General features: G+C 35.6%; 1 protein-coding gene across 3 annotated transcripts in view; it reads right to left on the bottom strand.

The window, feature by feature from the left end:
• Positions 1 to 17,707, bottom strand: part of epha7 (eph receptor A7) — a 139,906-nt gene that overhangs the window by 24,032 nt on the left and 98,167 nt on the right. For all 3 annotated transcript variants that reach the window (XM_039747974.1, XM_039747976.1, XM_039747975.1), the window contains 4 exons: positions 9,972 to 10,096; positions 8,958 to 9,126; positions 8,466 to 8,574; positions 5,581 to 5,636 (listed from right to left, as the gene is read on the bottom strand). In XM_039747974.1, coding sequence (XP_039603908.1) covers positions 5,581 to 5,636; positions 8,466 to 8,574; positions 8,958 to 9,126; positions 9,972 to 10,096 — 459 coding nt within the window. The remainder of the gene's footprint in view (positions 1 to 5,580; positions 5,637 to 8,465; positions 8,575 to 8,957; positions 9,127 to 9,971; positions 10,097 to 17,707) is intronic.

Below are 17,707 nucleotides of genomic sequence, written 5' to 3'. Positions count from 1 at the left end.
TTTGCAATTCAGGCTAAAGAGAGCACATACATCAGTGGTAAAGCACAGCTGCTTGCGTTTGTTCACTTTATTGACAATGAAGCTATTATGGAAGACTTTTTTTTGCTGCAAATAGTTGCCAGAAACAACAAAAAGACAAGATGTTTATGATGATATAAATTCACATTTGCAGTTTGCGAGTTGACTTGGGAAAACTGCGTTGGCATTTGTACGGACGGTGCGCCTGCAATGACAGGAAATGTCAAAGGCTTTGTCTCGCTGGCACAATAACAGAATCCCAATATTATCGTCACTCATTGTTTTCTTCAAAGAGAAGCACTGGTTGCTAAAACAATTGGACCTAAACTGAAGTCTGTACTGGACATGGTGGTGAAAATAGTTAATTGCGAAAGTGTGGAAGCAGACCACGTCACTCTCATCCAGCATGCAGACGTACGATGGTTGTCTCGGGGAAAAGTTTTGTGTCGTTTCTACAAACTAAGAGAAGAGATGCTAGTCTTCTGTTCGCAAGGAAACCTGAAGGACTTTGCAGAGGTTCTGGGCGATGAATCTTGGTGTTCTAAGCTAGCATATTTGGCTGACATATTTCACGAATTGAACTTCTTGAACAGTGGCATGCAAGGCAGGAATGAAAATATCTTGATGTCAATGGACAAAATAAGTGTTTTTCAAAAAAAATGGACAATTTGGAAGAAACGCGCAAGTGCAGGGAATGTGGAAATGTTTCCTAGTGTTGTTGACAGAAACTATTAGGACATTTTGCCATTGATTTTGAATCACTTGGACACACTGTTGGCAGGTCTCAGCAAATATTTTCCGTCAATATGCATGGACCAGTACGACTAGGTTCGAAGCCCATTCGTAGAATTTGGACCGTCCAAAGGACAGTTCACCTTGTCAGAAGAGGAACAGCTTGCTAGTGTTGCAAGTGACAGAACACTGAAGCTAAAGCACTCAGAGTTAAACCTGGATGCATTCTGGATGCTGGTTGAAAAGGAGTACCCATCAATTGCTCAGAAAGCTCTGCAACTGTTGGTGCAATTTTCAACTTCTTACTTGTGCGAGTTTGTATTTTCAGCTTTAACCACAATTAAACACAAGAAGCAAGAACAACTGTTGTCAGTCGAAGAAGAACTTTGTGTGTGTCTGTCTAAAACACGACCCAGAATTCAACTTTTCAGCAAAAATCATCAAGCACAAATTTCTCATTGAACTTTTGACTACTGCGATGTAATGGTAACTATAATAAAAGTATCATCTTAAATTTCTACTATAGATAATTGCGGATTTTAACTTTTATGTAACTTTTTAAAAAAATTGTTGTTAGTAATGCTTGGTGAACTGTGAATAGGCCGAACATAAATTTTGAAAATAGTATGATTAAACATAAAAGCTACGTTTCTGCTCATCTGGTTTATTACATGATATAGGACATGCTGGTGGATATTTGCACAGGGTTCCGTAAGCAAGGAAACCATTCGTGCAGGGTTCCACTCCAGCAAAAAGGTTGAAAAACACTGATCTACACACTAGTGGGATATAAATACACTGATATTCTTCTCAGCAATATTTGTAACTAGCAAAATACCCGCGCTTCGCAGCGGAGAAGTAGTGTGTTAAAGAAGTAATGAAAAAGAAAAGGAAACATTTTGAAAATAACGTAACATGATTGTCAATGTAATTGTTTTGTCACTGTTGTGAGTGATGAGTGTATATATATATATACACACACACACACATATATACATATACACATATATATACAAAACACATATATACATACATATATACACATACATCCACATATATATATATATATCTACATATACACACATACATATACATACACACACATATATACACACAAATACATACATATATACATACACACACATATATATATATATATATACACAAAGTCTTTGGGGTGCGAGCAACTGTTGCTGGGGGTGCCAGAATCCATGAAGGAAGAAAAATGAAAAACATTATTTGTACAAAATCTTTATTTATTTATCCATTCCTAAATAATTAAATGGGCAGGCTATTTCGTATCAGTGCAATATGCTGTTTGTTAAAACGGATGACTCCTGCTCTTACGTGCAAGTCTGCCTGGATATTATGAACTATCGTATCTGTTCAAGTTCTATTTAAATTTTAAATAAAAGGAATTTTTATTTAGTCGACCGAATATTATTCCGGAATAAATCAACTCAAACCTTAAAAAACAAACATATATATACATATCTATACATATACACATAAATATACACACACACATATATACATACATATATATATCTACATATATACACACAAATACATATATATATATATATATATATATATATATATATACATACACACACACATATATAAACATATATATACATACATATCTACATATATACACACACAGCTATTTCATATCAGTGCAATACGCTGCTTGTTAAAACGGATAACTCCCGCTCTTACGTGCAAGTCTGCGTGGATTTGTATTCGTATTTGTTTAAGTTCTATTTAAATTTTAAATAGAAGGAATTTTTATTTAGTCGACAGAAATATCTTTGGTAGGAATGGTAAAAACAGACAGGAATATTATTCCTGAATAAATCAACTCAAACCTTAAACAACTTATAATCTTTTGCTCTCCATAAAAATATATCCTGTCAAAATTATACAAATTCAAATATGAACATGGTGCATAACAAAACCTGGAAATATAAATAAAATTTGTTCTTTTCAGCAATAACAAATCAAATCATTCAGTTGTCTTTGCTCTTATGTCATTTTATCAGAGCGGACGCCTGGCATCTTTTTTTGGCAACAAGTTCGTTTATGTTTGGTGTGAGGTTCTGTGTTGTGGAGATTCTCAGGATGGACTGCAGGTGCTCATCAGTAAGGCGACTCCTGTGTGCTGTTTTGTTAGTCTTCTCACACAGATATGTGTTACCAAACATGCACAAGGTTCGAGCCGCATGTAGACGGAGCTGGAGCATTTCTGCGGGAATGGAGTGAATAAACTGTGCGGGCCGTGCATATTGTACTTTGCCTTCAGTGTGCCATTACACTGCAGCTCAATCACCTCCATCTGAATCTGCACAGGTGCAGTTTCCACATCGACGGCAAATGGGTTGCGAAACAACTCAAAATTCTTTTTTTGTTCTTCAAAGCCACCAAAGCGCCGTGCGAACTCGGTGCGCAGTGCGCTCAGTTTATCAGCAAAGTGCGTATTTGGGAACACCGTAGTGCTGAGTTGGTTCAACATTACTTGGCAACAGGGAAAGTGGGGCAAGTTGCACTGGTAGATTTGTGTCTCCCATAAAAGTAGCTTCACTTGAAATCACTTTGTGATTTTGCACGGGTAAAAACGTCTGCTGAAGTGTCAGATTCTTCTTTAACTCTTCTGCTTTCTGTATCTTGTGCATTGCATTCAGGTCTTTCAGGTTATCTTGATGTTTTGTCTCATAGTGCCGTCTTAGATTAAATTCTGTAATTACAGCCACATTAGCTCCACAAATAAGACACACGGGTTTACCGGCAATGTCAGTAAACATATACTCAGCCTCCCATCGGTTTTTAAAGGCTCTATTTTCAGAATCACCTTTTCTCTTCGGCATCGTGTGGGCTAGCCGCAATAACTTGCAGCATCATAAGCTAGACTTGATTAACGCGGTAAGTGTTCGGCAAGGCAACTGAAGCGCTGAATTATGGGATCTGTAGTTTATTGTGTTACCAGCGCTTAATTGCCATTAATAACAATAATATATAAAATGATCTTGCGGGCGGATATAATTACGCGGGCGGATGTGGCTCTGGGCCTTGAGTTTGACACATATGGACTAAATAGAACTTGAAAAGATATATTTTTTCAAATGTGATCGCGCAATTCAGATCGAGTTGACACGCACTACAGTACATCGAGCCCGCGTGCTATTGTGGTTTTGCCTGCATGCCTCAATAAGTTACCCTCCCCTCGCTCTTACTTTTTTACCGTTCATCTAATGAATACACTGAGTATGGCTTTACCAAAACAATCATTGATCGCGAATAAAGTATCCATTATTCATAAAGCTTCAATTGGTAATCTGTCTTTCTGCGTTAACCGCATATTTTTTTATACGTCTCAAACCAAGGGGATGCGAGGCTAAAATGAATCGGGAAGCACGCGTACATGCTCAGTGCATCCCCTCTCGGGAATCGAACCTCAGACGCCGGCACTAGAGGCGAAGCCTCTACTATTAGCCCGGCGTGTGGTTTGTCTATTTGAGCGTAGCAGTGTAATTCGGTTTTTGTTCAGCACTCTTTGGAACTGTTGCTTTTTGTCTGCGCACTGCATCAGTTCACGTGAGCCGTTGAATCTGGTTTTATATGTCACTCGCTCGCTTCTAATTGTTTCGCTGCCTTCTTAATTATATAATTTATGTTTTCTTCAGCGGTTTTTGGAGCTCTTCCTGGTTTTCTACGTACTGCGTGATTACGTGGGAGGCGTGATGATGTCACACGAAACTCCGTCCCCCACAGCTTTCGAGCTCAACTCCATTACAGTACATGCAGAAAAATAGCTTCCAGTTATGACCATTACGCGTAGAATATCGAAATGAAACCTGCCCAACTTTTGTAAGGAAGCTGTAAGGAATGAGCCTGCCAAATTTCAGCCTTCTACCTACACGGGAAGTTGGAGAATTAGTAGTGAGTCAGTGAGTCAGTGAGTCAGTCAGTGAGAGCTTTGTCTTTTGTTAGTATAGATTAATGAAGAAAGGGGAACATTTCCATTAAAATAATGGTATTTAAAGAGTAGTTAAGTAAAATTCAAACATGTCAGACCTGCGTGCAATCTCATTAACTGTCTAAATGCCTTAAACAGATATTGTTTTCCTGAATAAAATAGAATATTTTCTGCTGTCATTTACAATTGCTTTGTCCATACAAGCTGTCCTGAGGTATGATGGGAGATGTCTTATCACAGAGGCATGCAAGACAAATTGGGCCTACAACCACAATGTATAAGAAAATATCATCTATCACTCTGGCAGAATTTCATCACTTAATATCAAAGAACGTGACTTTTATGTGGGTATACCGTTGATCTTTCATTGAATTAGTCTAGAGAGTGGCATCTAGCAAAGCTTGTGAGTAAGAGCTATTACATGCTCTACTTAGAAACACTTGGGTGGCTTTGAACCTGTGAACCTACTTTCTGTGGTATTGGTCCTGACATGCTGGACCTCTGCTACCTAATAAACTTGATATGCAACAATCTGCAACCTTATCTCAAGGACAATCATTAGAGTGACAGTAAACAATGGAAAAACAACAAACTGAAACTAAGCAACAATGCAACCTATTTACAAATTACTTAAGGGAACAAAGAATAGACAATGGCATTTAGCTAAGATACAACACAATTTTGTACTGAACATAATGTTCTAGTATGTGAAATTTCTTTCAGTTTTCACATATGTATATCTTACATGAATCTGTCACCCAGATTTCCATACTTTATAAAAAAATAAGCACAGTAACTGTCCCTCTGTTACTTCAATACAAGCATAACTTTAGGAGAATATATAAATTACTTACATTGAAAATATAATTCTTCATCCCCTTCTTGATCAGCTTTGCTATAACCACAGTGCCTAGATGTAAAAAGAAGATTACAATGTCATTCATTGAATTACTGATGTTGTACTGTATGTACAAGACACGGCAGAGCTACACTAGATGTTGCTTGTAAATCGAGGTTCAGCTTATGACTATTTGTGTCCTTTTCTAAAGGGATGATTAAACAATTTACATTATTTCAGCTTAAGCAAAAGAAGAATTAAATGATGCAGTAACTGTTTAAAATGAAAAAAATAAAATTGATATGAAGGATTTCTGCAAAAATAATTTGTTTAAGAGGACACAGAATATAATAGGTATAATAGACTTAAGAATGTATTTTGCATATGTACTACAAATTACTCGTAGATAAGTGGAACATACACCATACAAACATAAATACTGACAAGAATAGGCTCTTGACCCCAGACATAATTTGTATTCCTTTGTCACCTAATGTTTCCACAATACTGAAATTTGTGGGTTTCCAAGGTGCTTTTGTCAGCTACACTACTTGGCAATATTTTCTATGCATCTACAGTTTTCTATGTGAATAAATACCTAATAATACATGCATGAAATGCAACCATATTCCACTTTTATCTGAACCCTGGCTTTCCTGTGGAAGCACTTGTTTTAAGACAACTCCTAGCATCCACACTATTTGCATCTCTGTATTGTTTGGCTGCTAGCTAAAGAAAAAGTAATTACAATGCAAGGCAATTAAAATCAAGGCAGTGTAGTATGCTCTATTACCATTAGTAATTGTTTACTAATGTAAAAAATGTCTGAAATGAAAACCTGCAGTGATTGCAGTCCTCTGTGATCTGAGTTTGACACCTCTATCGTACACATTAGGAATAATGAAGGATTTTATATTGTGGATGCTGTGTATTGTGTTGTTAGAGGGTCTTGAAATCTCAGCTGTAATTTGACCAATAGAAATTAACAATCTATATTGGAAAAATCTGTTGCTCTCATCGAAACTTTTTCTTATAATAATTAACATCAGTAAAAGAAATCTGCTTGCATGCTAAATGTTTGTTTGGGCATTTATTGTCACAGTATTTTTATGCCTAAATTCCAAATGAGAGCGTAGAGTTATATTTCTGTCTTTTATTGATTTATCTGCATAAAAACCTAATTCATAAATAGAAACATTTTATTTCTTTTTCATCACTGGATATGGAGTACTCACTATATCTTTGACTTTGTTTCTAGAAGAAGAATAATATAGCCATTTTATACAGCCTTTTGCAAAACGGCTTCCATATTAGTTTTTATGTTAATAGCCAACCCGCGGCGTACCATACACCGCATAATCAGGCCAGTTTTTTAATCATTTTTAAGCACAGGGAGAAAAGTAACATAGCTCCCTCCGTCATGCTAGTGTGCTGATTTCTCATTCAGTATGCACTGCCTGCTCATGTGCCCACCTCCAACTCGTAACTCGAGTCGTTGTTGTCTTTGCACAGTCCACATGCACCTGTGACTCACGTAGACGTTTCATTGCTCTGTGCGATTTTGGATGCCTTTCTATATATAATCCACCAAGACCCCGACCACGGTAGTAGCGAGGTTGGAAGGGGGTGTGTACAAAGTGCAGGAGCATCTAAGAAGACGAATGTTTGTCGCGGAAGCGAATTGCTGAATGTAGCGTGTAAAACAGCTTGCTATGGTGCATGCGGTCGTGCGTCGTAACCGAAAACTCAGTTTTTAAAGACTGCTTACTTCATTGTGTTTTAACCTCAGTTGTAAAGGAATGTTTTAAGGATCCCATGGGATACCCCTCGCAAACCGTTTTACACGCTGCATATGGCGATTCACCTCCGCGAGAAACATGCCTCTATGAACAGTCAACGTGGGTCAGGGCTGCATGTGACCTCTACGACAGACGAATATAAATGACGCCGGTTTTTCTGTGTCGTCGCGTCCGAGTTGGTGGGCGTCACTCTGTGAGTTGTCGTCGTATCCAGTGTTCTTGGAGTTGGTGGGCATGGCTCCTTCCTGCATGCGCCATAGGTGTCTCACTTGTCGGTGGCTTAGTGAATTCACGCCCCTTCCAGCGTGCTTTCCATGGTTGTCTTGCCTTAGTGAATTATATATATAGATATTATGTTTCCATAAATTTCCATTATGACACTGCCAACATTGTCTACATATATAATCATGAATTAATTTTCAAAACACGCACATCCAGATCTGTGTTGGCTGAAGCCTGTCAGAACAGCATTTACACCACATCAGGAACCTTCGCTTGACAGAGCAGCTGTCAGTAATTGGGCACATTTAACCACTTGCACATTCACTTATAGTGAGCTGTCAGATTGTCTTGAACAATACATCTGTGGGATGTAGGTAGGAACTTGTAATACTCTAAGAGACATGGGAATTCGTGAAACCTTTACAAAATCAGTGTATCGGATGAGATATGAACCTAGATCACTGATGAAATAAGGCAACAGTAATAATTGCACCTCTGTGTTACCCACTATCTGTATTACAGTATATGCATAGTGATATTTTAAAATATATCACCTTTAAAATATTATTATTGTGTTAAATTTAAAATTTGCCAATGTACCTAATAAAAAGTCTTACACTTGCCTGCTCTGGGAGGAGTGGACGTTTTCCTGGCATCTACTAAGCCTTAAAAAACTACTATAGGCTATACTGCTGTTAATGTAATTTTTCCTCCAATTAGTAATAAACTAAATGTAATCTGTCAAATTAAATTGCTGCACTGTTTGATGGATGATGGAATAAGCTTACATTTCAAGGTAATGACCCAGGGGTGAATGAAGACTTAATTCACAAATATCAGCTTGCTGCTGAGGAAGGTCACAGAACCCACAAGTGCATACCTTCTGCCAATAATGAATCCAAAGACCATGAAGACAAGGATGATCGTGCCTGCCACTGCTACTACTGCTATGATAATGACTGGGTTCTGCTCACTGGAGACAGCTGTGGCTGAAAGGACAACAAATTGCAAGAAACAATTGTATTTAGTTCTGTTAAAACAGACATAATTCATACACAGTAATAAAATGAATATACTTTAGATACTGTACTTAATGAAAATGTAATTCAAAAAGTTGAGTTTTAACACTTATTTTTTTTAGAATTCTTCCAGATCGAGGTCATCAAGAAGGCCACAGCTCACTCAAGCAGCATCAGTTTCTCAAAAGGCTCACTCACAAACACCAGCAGAACCAATTTAGAATCACCCAATAACATAAGCTTTGTGTTTGTGGAAGTGGGAGAAAAACTCATACACGTACAGAGAGAATAGGCTATCTTCATACACACAACAACCAACAAAGCTTGTAATACTAACATGGCTAATGGCTTACCTGTAGCTTCCTCCTGTGTTATTATTTCTAATCTGGGACCATATGTGCCATAGCCTGCAGCAGTAAAAGCCCGGATCTGAAACATGTATGTTGTTCCAGGTTTCAGATTGTTAATCGCAGCTGATGTGGTTTTAGTCTTCACAGTGGAATATGTGCGTTCCTTTTGATCCTATACCGGCATAAAAAAAAAAAGTGACATAAAGGAAAAGTAATATGGCACAACAAGACTGCACATCATGTGGTAACGGTCTTTGCTTTATTTATGACTGCTTGTTTTGTTTTGCAGAATGATCCAACAGACTTTGAAGTATATTTAAAAGAGGCCTTCCTACTTTATCTACTGCCAGAATTATATTTTTTAATGAAACTACCGGTATTACTTTTAGTAGAATATGCAAATTAAATGTCACCATTTTTCTTTCACAATGATGGGATATATTATATTGGAACTGGATAAAAGACCCTTTTAGTGTCATTGAAATTAAGATCTTATTTTATTTACATTAATCTGAATTTATCAATTCAAAAATAATATTCTTTTACGTAGTATACATTAATTATACTTGTTTTTAACGAATCTTGTGTTAATGTGACATACATTCACTAAAAGGTGATGTATATAATTCCATTCTTTTTAAATGGGACTAATTTACTTCTATAAATAAATACATAAAATAAATAAGGATGTAGGGGAGCCTCCACAAGACAAAACAAAAAATAACCATAAAATATTATTTTTCAAGCTAACAGAATGCATATACTATATGAAGAAAAAGCTTGAAAAATAGGAGAGAATTTACTTTTAAATAAACTAAATCACCTGTAGCAAGGGAACATGATCAAACAAACACAAGCCTCCTCTCAGACTGAAAACAAGCTAATTGAATTGCATGACCTGTTGTGTTAAGAAACATGAGAAACAAAAATCTTGACAAAACAAGTAAAAAAATGCTAGAAATGTGAGTTGGTGTAATTGCCCTATTATTATGTTTGTAATATTTACTTGGCACTCACTTTTTCATAATACTTGATTTCATATTCGGTGATGACCCCATTGGGATGCTCCGGCTCCTGCCAAGAAAGCTCAATGCTTCGCTGCAGAACTCTTTCCTTCACAACTTCACTAACCTGCGAGGGAGCTGTTTGAGCAAAACATGTCAATAAACACTGGGTAAACTCAAGCAATCAAATGTCAGGCCCAATCTATCCCATACTGAGTCATTTTCATTAAAAACACACGCACACACAAACACACACCTTTTTGCTGCTAATGAATATTCAAAGATCTACTCATTAATGCTGGTGCCTCATAATAGAAATTTAAATTAAAGTGCAAGCAGCTGAAGATAGCATTATCCCAGGCACAACCAAACTGGAATTGATGGATTATGAATGACAATTAGACAAGTGAATTATAATTAAGTCTAAAAAATAATGACACAAAAGCTATTTTCATAACATGGTACCATAAAAGCTAAACATCAAAGATATTAATTAGAAGTGCATATGGTACAGATTGAGCCAGCATAAATCTAAGAAAATGTACCTACTCTATTGTTCAGTCCTATAAATGTTATCATTAATTAAAACTGTTTGTTAGAAATTTTAAATATTAATGCCACAGTTACATTGTATTTGTTTCCAGATCATTACTTACTATTAATACTTCTTGTCCAACATTTGAATATTTTGGTGGTTTAGTGTTAGCAAAGGTGTCTTTTTGTTTTGCTTGTTTATGTTCATCCATCTGTTGTTTTGAGACTCTGCATAGTCCTTAAGGTTGGGGATGTACAGCACAATCACACACAATTTCAATCATACTAGATAATTTTAGAGTCACTGATCAACCTAACAGCATATCTTTGGGATGCATAGTGACACAGGGAAACCCATGTAAAAATTCACACAGAAATTTATCACAGCTAGGAGTCTGGAGTAGTAAAAAAGAAAAACTAACAACTATATTATATTATTGTGCTGCTCTTGTTGATGCTCATCGATCCATCCATCTATTCATTATTTATCTTAAATTATGCTCTATCACACACCATTAACTGTTCATATTAAGTCTATTAATGTATGTAACTTCAAAATCTTTAGCATTAAGGGCAGAACAAGAGCACCTGCAGAAAATCCATACAGACATGTAAAGACAGTGACCCAATCCAGAAAGCAAGCCAAGCTGCCAAAGCTAGGGATGCAGCACTGAAGCGCCATCTATTAACCAGCCAGTCTGCATCTGTTTTTTGCATTATAATGTTACTTATTCTTAGTCTCTGCAGTTTAAGGTCCAATACAAAATTGCTAATAACAGCAATTATAGAATAAGAAATATCTTTTAATTTGAAATATACTGATGTCATCTTTAAAAGTATGAGTAATTTTGCCATAATTTCACTTAATGCTTTAATATTAAGTTTCAAATTAGCAGGTTTCCCAAACATGGTTACAGCAAGATTACTGTGCCATTTTTCTGAAGCATTACAGCATAAAATTATATTAATGTTCACACTGCCCATTAAAGAAGTGGCTGGAGTGGCACAGATGTTCCCTCTTTGAAATAAAGGATAGAAGATAAAGTGGAAATGCTAACATTGGAAAAGCTCACACTGGTTCCATTAATTCATCACATTCTTTTATTTAAAATTCAGTAGAAATTGCAAGTGTATGAAGACAAATAAATGTAATAGGAAATAAAAAGCACCAAAACACAAGAGCAGAAATTTAATTAATGGGAGCCACTGTTACTAAAAGTTTCATTCTAGCCATTCAGATAGTACACAGCATCAAAATAACCCATGGGACTGATGGAATCCAAACAATAAACACAAATAAACTTGGTGGTCCCCTGAGATCATGTCTGCCTACCCCTACACTATTTTCTTCTTCATGTTGCCCTGTTATGTTCTGGTACCCTGTCCAGAACTTGCATGCACTGCTGTGGGTCTGATAAGGTTATGTTATTGTTATTATTATTATTACTGTTGTTGCTGAATGTGTATCATTACTGTATATTGCACCCTCTCAATATGGGTAGTGACATCCTTTATACAGTATGTTCTATAACTCTGTGTTAGCCAGTGTAATTTTCTACACTGTACTGTGCTAGGCTGGTAACATCACTTCAGGAGTGGCCTACTGAATCAACAAGATGATTAAGATGGCAGGCTCAGTTACTGTATCTGATGCACATCATTCCTGCTGGAAGTACTAGCAGTGGACAGAATGAAGACAAACTGATGGCCATCATGATTAATGATGCACATCCTCTCTGTGACATGCTATCATTAAGTACTTTTGGGCAATAGATTATTCAGCAAAAATGTGTCAAGAAATGTTACTGGGGCATCTTTATACCTATGAAAATACCCCTTTATAATGTTTCACTGTCACTGCTTGCTTATCATTAGCCAATCAGATGTCTCCTTTTTAGCAATTCATTGTATGTTTCTGTTGTAAGTTGTTTTTGCGGTTGTTTGTTGCTGTTATATTATTTATTGACCCTCTGTTAAAAGCTAAATTTTCTCCTTGGGATTAATAAAGTAATATCTATACTGCATGTTTATATTTACATTATAGTCTCAAAAACTACTACATTTAAAAGGGAAAAGTAGACATCACTTATCCTATGTCACAATTTGAATTTTTTTATGGACTTTCTCTTTTCATTAGCCTTACTAATGAAAGAAAAGAAATATTACATTACTCTATATTCACCACTATTGGAATCATAAACAGTGTCCTCTATACATTTGTTCATATACCCACAGATTATCAATCCAAAAAGGTTGTAAGCACAAAAATAATCTAAGAATTATTTATATTTCACCTTACGATTAAAACAAATATAAAATACAGTGGTATCAGAAAGATTTCTGTGATTTCAAAATGTTGTATCTCTTTAGGTACAGCACAATGCTTACCATTTTTTTACATCATGAGACTAAAATCTAAAATGAATATATCACAACAGGTTTCAACAGGAGCATTATTTGTATGTCTACAAGGAACTGTAAAGCTCAACCTGTATTTTGGAAAAGGCATAATCAAGTCATCTGTTGAGCAAGAGTCTATGGAAGTTAATAATATTGTTGGTCTATGTTTTGCTATGAAAAAAAATTGATGTACCATTTTGATTTGCACGTGACTCTATATTTTTTCAAGACATGGAAACAGCAGGAGAAATCACACAGCTATTCCTGTGCAACAACCATAATCTATACTGTATATACAAAATGTTAAGGGTTTTGTTCATCTGTCACGTGATGACTCGTGAACCACAGGGACTAGAACCTTGATCTTGGTCTTAATTAAAAGCATATGATGTGATACACACTGGAGAACCAAAATGTGGTTTGTAGAAACCTCCACAAAATAATTAGGTTTGCGTCTTTCTTATGGTAAACTGCTTAGGAGGTTGAGATGGCAGAAAGGAGAAGAACAGTGGCAACATCTGCCGAGCATGAAGCCAATTGCTGAAGTCATTCATAGGAAGAAAATGAAGAACAGAAGCATCATCTGCTGAGCATATAGTATGGTATACAGAATGCATCTGTAACAAGGCCAGACAAATGTCTGTGTGCACTGACCTGTCCTCATGTCTGCAAAATAATGTGCTCCGCATTGCCATGGCACAAAAAGGAACTCTAGTAGTGACATGTCCTGAGAGTTAAGCCAAATGCAGGATATACTTCAGTGAGGATGAATGAGAAACAATAAGAAGAAGACAGACTGAAGCATATAGCATATAGGTGGAGTGGTGGCTCTGAGGCTAGAGATCTGCACTGGCAATCAGAAGGTTGCCGGTTCGAATCTCGTAAAATGCCAAAAAGGGACTCTGCTCTGTTGGGCCCTTCAGCAAGGCCCTTAACCTGCAATTGCTGAGCGCTTTGAGTAACTGATAAAAAAAGCGCTATATAAATGTAATGTATTATTATTATAGCAAAATGGAAAAGGTCAGTGTGCTCTATATGAACCAACTTGCTTTGAAGTCTAAAGGTCCACATGTTTCATATTATTAAATCAGAAATTCTTCTTTTTTGTCTTTAGATCTAAAATGCATTTTTGGTTGCTTCATAAAATTCATTCAGTTTAATTACAGTAAAACCTCATCTTAAAATTAGAAAGGTTAAATAAAATTCAAAGATAAAAAGGATTGGTGGGTATATAGTGATGCCTAATGAGTTGCATGTCCTGGGTTTGAATTTTGAGTTCAGACACTGTCTATGTTGAGTTTGCAAATTCTTCCCATGAGTGTGTGGGGTTCTCTCTGGGTACTCCTAAATCCAAAACATGTGTGTTCCAGGTTGGTGATTTCACATTGGCTACTCGTGAATGTGACTGTTTGTGTGAATAATCCCTGTAATCGTCTTCTGTCCTGTCTGTTATTGTCACCTGCCTTGTGCTAAATGCTGCTAGAAAAATCCAGCACCCACAACACTGAATCAGATTAAGTGGGTTGGGCAATTTTATATTAGTTCTAAAAAAATTTCAATTAGAACAAAGCAGCACTACATAGTGAATCTACATTTTTTAAATTGTAATTTCACAATTATGTATGTACAGACAATATAAGCAAACACAATTTATAATTAAAATCCCCTCTATATAACTACTAAAAACCTAGATTTGAAGACATTTGTACATCAAAATGAACCAGGATATGAAAGGGTTAATGGATTTTGACAGAACAATTTTAACATCCACAGCAGACTATGAGTGCAGCCCGAGCTTAATGAACAGTCTAAACACCAAAATCTGTAATTGATTGTGAACAGATCTTTTGGACATGCATTTGTATAATTGTCTACATATGCGTTTTGCCTGTTCAAACATGTTAACAACAGATACACTGTAGAAATATTTCCATTATTATATTTTTCCAATAATTAACAACAAATATCAGTCCTAATATCCCAAAATTATTCTCATCACAACTTATAAACAATTTGCAAGTCTATGTGATTATTAAATGTGGTAAATTTTGTAAGGTGCATCTGCAGCAAAACCATCATTTTTCCTCACTTGGATCAAACACAACAGCCACATCAGATCTCAATTAGTTTAACTATGCCATCTTCATTCTGCTACAGAACCATCTTTAACACGTTATTATTAACTCACAAAAGAGTAAATTCTAAAAGAAAAGATGTTTCATTGCTGTTTACCGTGTGTTCTAGAAAAAATCTTGATCCACCATCCTTCTTGTTATGACAAAATAAAGCTCTACACAATGCTAACCTTAGCTTTTTCTATTTAGCTGCCTGAATCATTGAATCAAAACGTTAAAATGTTACATGAAATCCATCATTTCTCTTCTGTATTTTTCTTCTTCGTAATTTTTATGTGGATTTGACAAGTTTACATTTGTAGACTGTAACCAGAGCCACAATGTTTTTGAGGCTAACATTTTATTTACTTTGCAAATTAGTTTTCACTTTAAAGGGACTAAGCTGTATACAGTACAGGAGGAGGTCCAATTGATTAATTATACTTGAGAGGTCTATTTTAATATACCTTCCAAAAGGATCATGAAATGATATATTATAATGATTACTTTAGAAACATCATTTAAATAATGTACAATATTTACTATAACTATCAATGCAATTTATTATACTAATACATTTATGTGTGTTTTGAGTTGTGTTATTCAAATGTTATAAATAGGAAAATAAAAAGTGCCAAAATCATGCTTAATTGTTTCTTTATATACAGCAGTTTACTAAATAGCTCCATATATTCTGAACACGCCATTCTATAAAGGGATTTTTTTATGGCATCCCTGAGTCGAACTCATAATAAATTTTGATTTCCACAATAAAACACACCACAAATAAACTGCATCTGATGCGCTCCACTCTTTTCATTTGGAAGGATTACTTTTGCCTAAGACAACAGAATATTATTTATTCAATTGGACAACACAGTAGCACACTACTGCTTCAGAGCTCTATGGATTTAGTTTAATTCTTGGCGCTGTCATTGTCTCTACCCATTAGTGCAAGGGTTTTCACACTATACTTTGGCTTCCTTCTAGTTCCCACAAATGTGTATGTTGGGTCACTTTGTATCTCTAAATTGCACGTAAGAGAGTGTGTTGAGATGCCCCTGAATATGCCTGATGACACATTAGTGTTTATTTTTCTGAGCCCTATGTGCCTGTTATAGACCCTGGTTCTTGGAAATGTATAATGGAGAAACTATTATAAAAAAGATGGATGAATAATAGTGTAGCTTGCTAGTCTAAAAGGTATTTCCTTCTTATTCTAAGCCAAATAACCAAAAGCACACAGAAGTATTTGTTTTTGGGGTTAACCTGCACAAACTTTGCAAAAAGAGACATAATTTAAAGCTGGTTTCATGACGTCCTATTGCATATCTGATGGCAAATTGTTGAAAATCTAACTCCTTCACCTGTTTAAAAGACCTTTGCTCATACTCAGACACGGCTGTACTAAAAATGTATTTTCATCCTAAATTGATTCTTACCTTTCTGTGTCTATAATATGATTCCTACATCTTGCAGACTATTAATTTTTATGTATTCATGTATTAATTAATTTAAACTGATTTGTTGCATTAAGAATGTAAACCATAATAATAGTTACTTTATTTAAAAGGCCAAATCAATTAACTCAATCTACTTTCTAAATAAGTACAGGAGGGATACAAAAATGCTTCATTCAGTATCCTAGTATCTTGTGCCTTGTGGTGTACTTTCTTGTGGAAATTAAAAAAAAAAAACTTTTCTAATATGCTGCATGTTTATTAGAAATACTATTTCGAACTTCTTTTGTACATACAGTATACAGCTAATGTAACTGATGCAGACTTCATCATTCAGGTAGTACTGTATCTCTCCATTTCATATGTGCACAGTGATGGAATGACACAAATTTCTATTTGAGAACACAGAAACTATATATTTTTATGCATCAAGAAAGACACTTGTCTTGAGCAATGTAAGAGCATTTGGTTGTATTGGTTCTATAGAGTTTTACAGGATCACCTTAGTTCTAAAAAATCTTTTTGCTGAGGTTTTGTTCAGATTTATAAAGAGTATACTGTAAATAATAATTTAAAACATGCATTTTCTTGTCTGTGTAAAATCAAAAGCTCAAACTCAATTCTTTCATGAGTAAATTGTGAAAAACAATTAAAACATTGCAAAGCTGGGAGCTGGTTTTGAAGACCACAGATAAGAAATATAGGTACTGTAGATTATATATTTAAGCTAAAATTAACAAAACATAAAACACCATTTTGCCAAAATGAGAGGATACTGTAGCTTGCTTGAAATTTATATACTATATATATATATATATATATATATATATATATATATATATATATGTGTGTGTGTGTGTGTGTGTACTGACAGATAATCTCATGGATTGTAGAGTGAAGCAAATAAAAGTGCCGACTCTTTTCTTTCTAGTATATGATCTGGGGTTACTATGGGTCTCTGACCGCAGCATTTGCTAATCTCTTATGAATTGTTGCACTGTGGTTGCTACTGGTCTGGCTGTGTACAAGACACATTTGAATCAATCAAATGCAACGGATGCCCTTCTGGCAGTATAGCCAAAATCAGTGAGGCCCACAGCACTTTGAAAAAGCAACTTAATGAATGAGTTTTGACATGTAATATGCCAGTCTAACTGATGAAGTAAAATAACATTTCTTACAAGCAGGAAGGATGGAAGAAGGAATAAGCATCTTTTGGTCTTTATGGTATATAAAATCAA

The sequence above is a fragment of the Polypterus senegalus genome, chromosome 3, assembly GCF_016835505.1.
Source record: "Polypterus senegalus isolate Bchr_013 chromosome 3, ASM1683550v1, whole genome shotgun sequence".
NCBI classification, from domain to species: domain Eukaryota; kingdom Metazoa; phylum Chordata; class Cladistia; order Polypteriformes; family Polypteridae; genus Polypterus; species Polypterus senegalus.
Note: the sequence above shows the minus strand (reverse complement) of the source record. Positions and strands in the feature narration are given on the sequence as shown.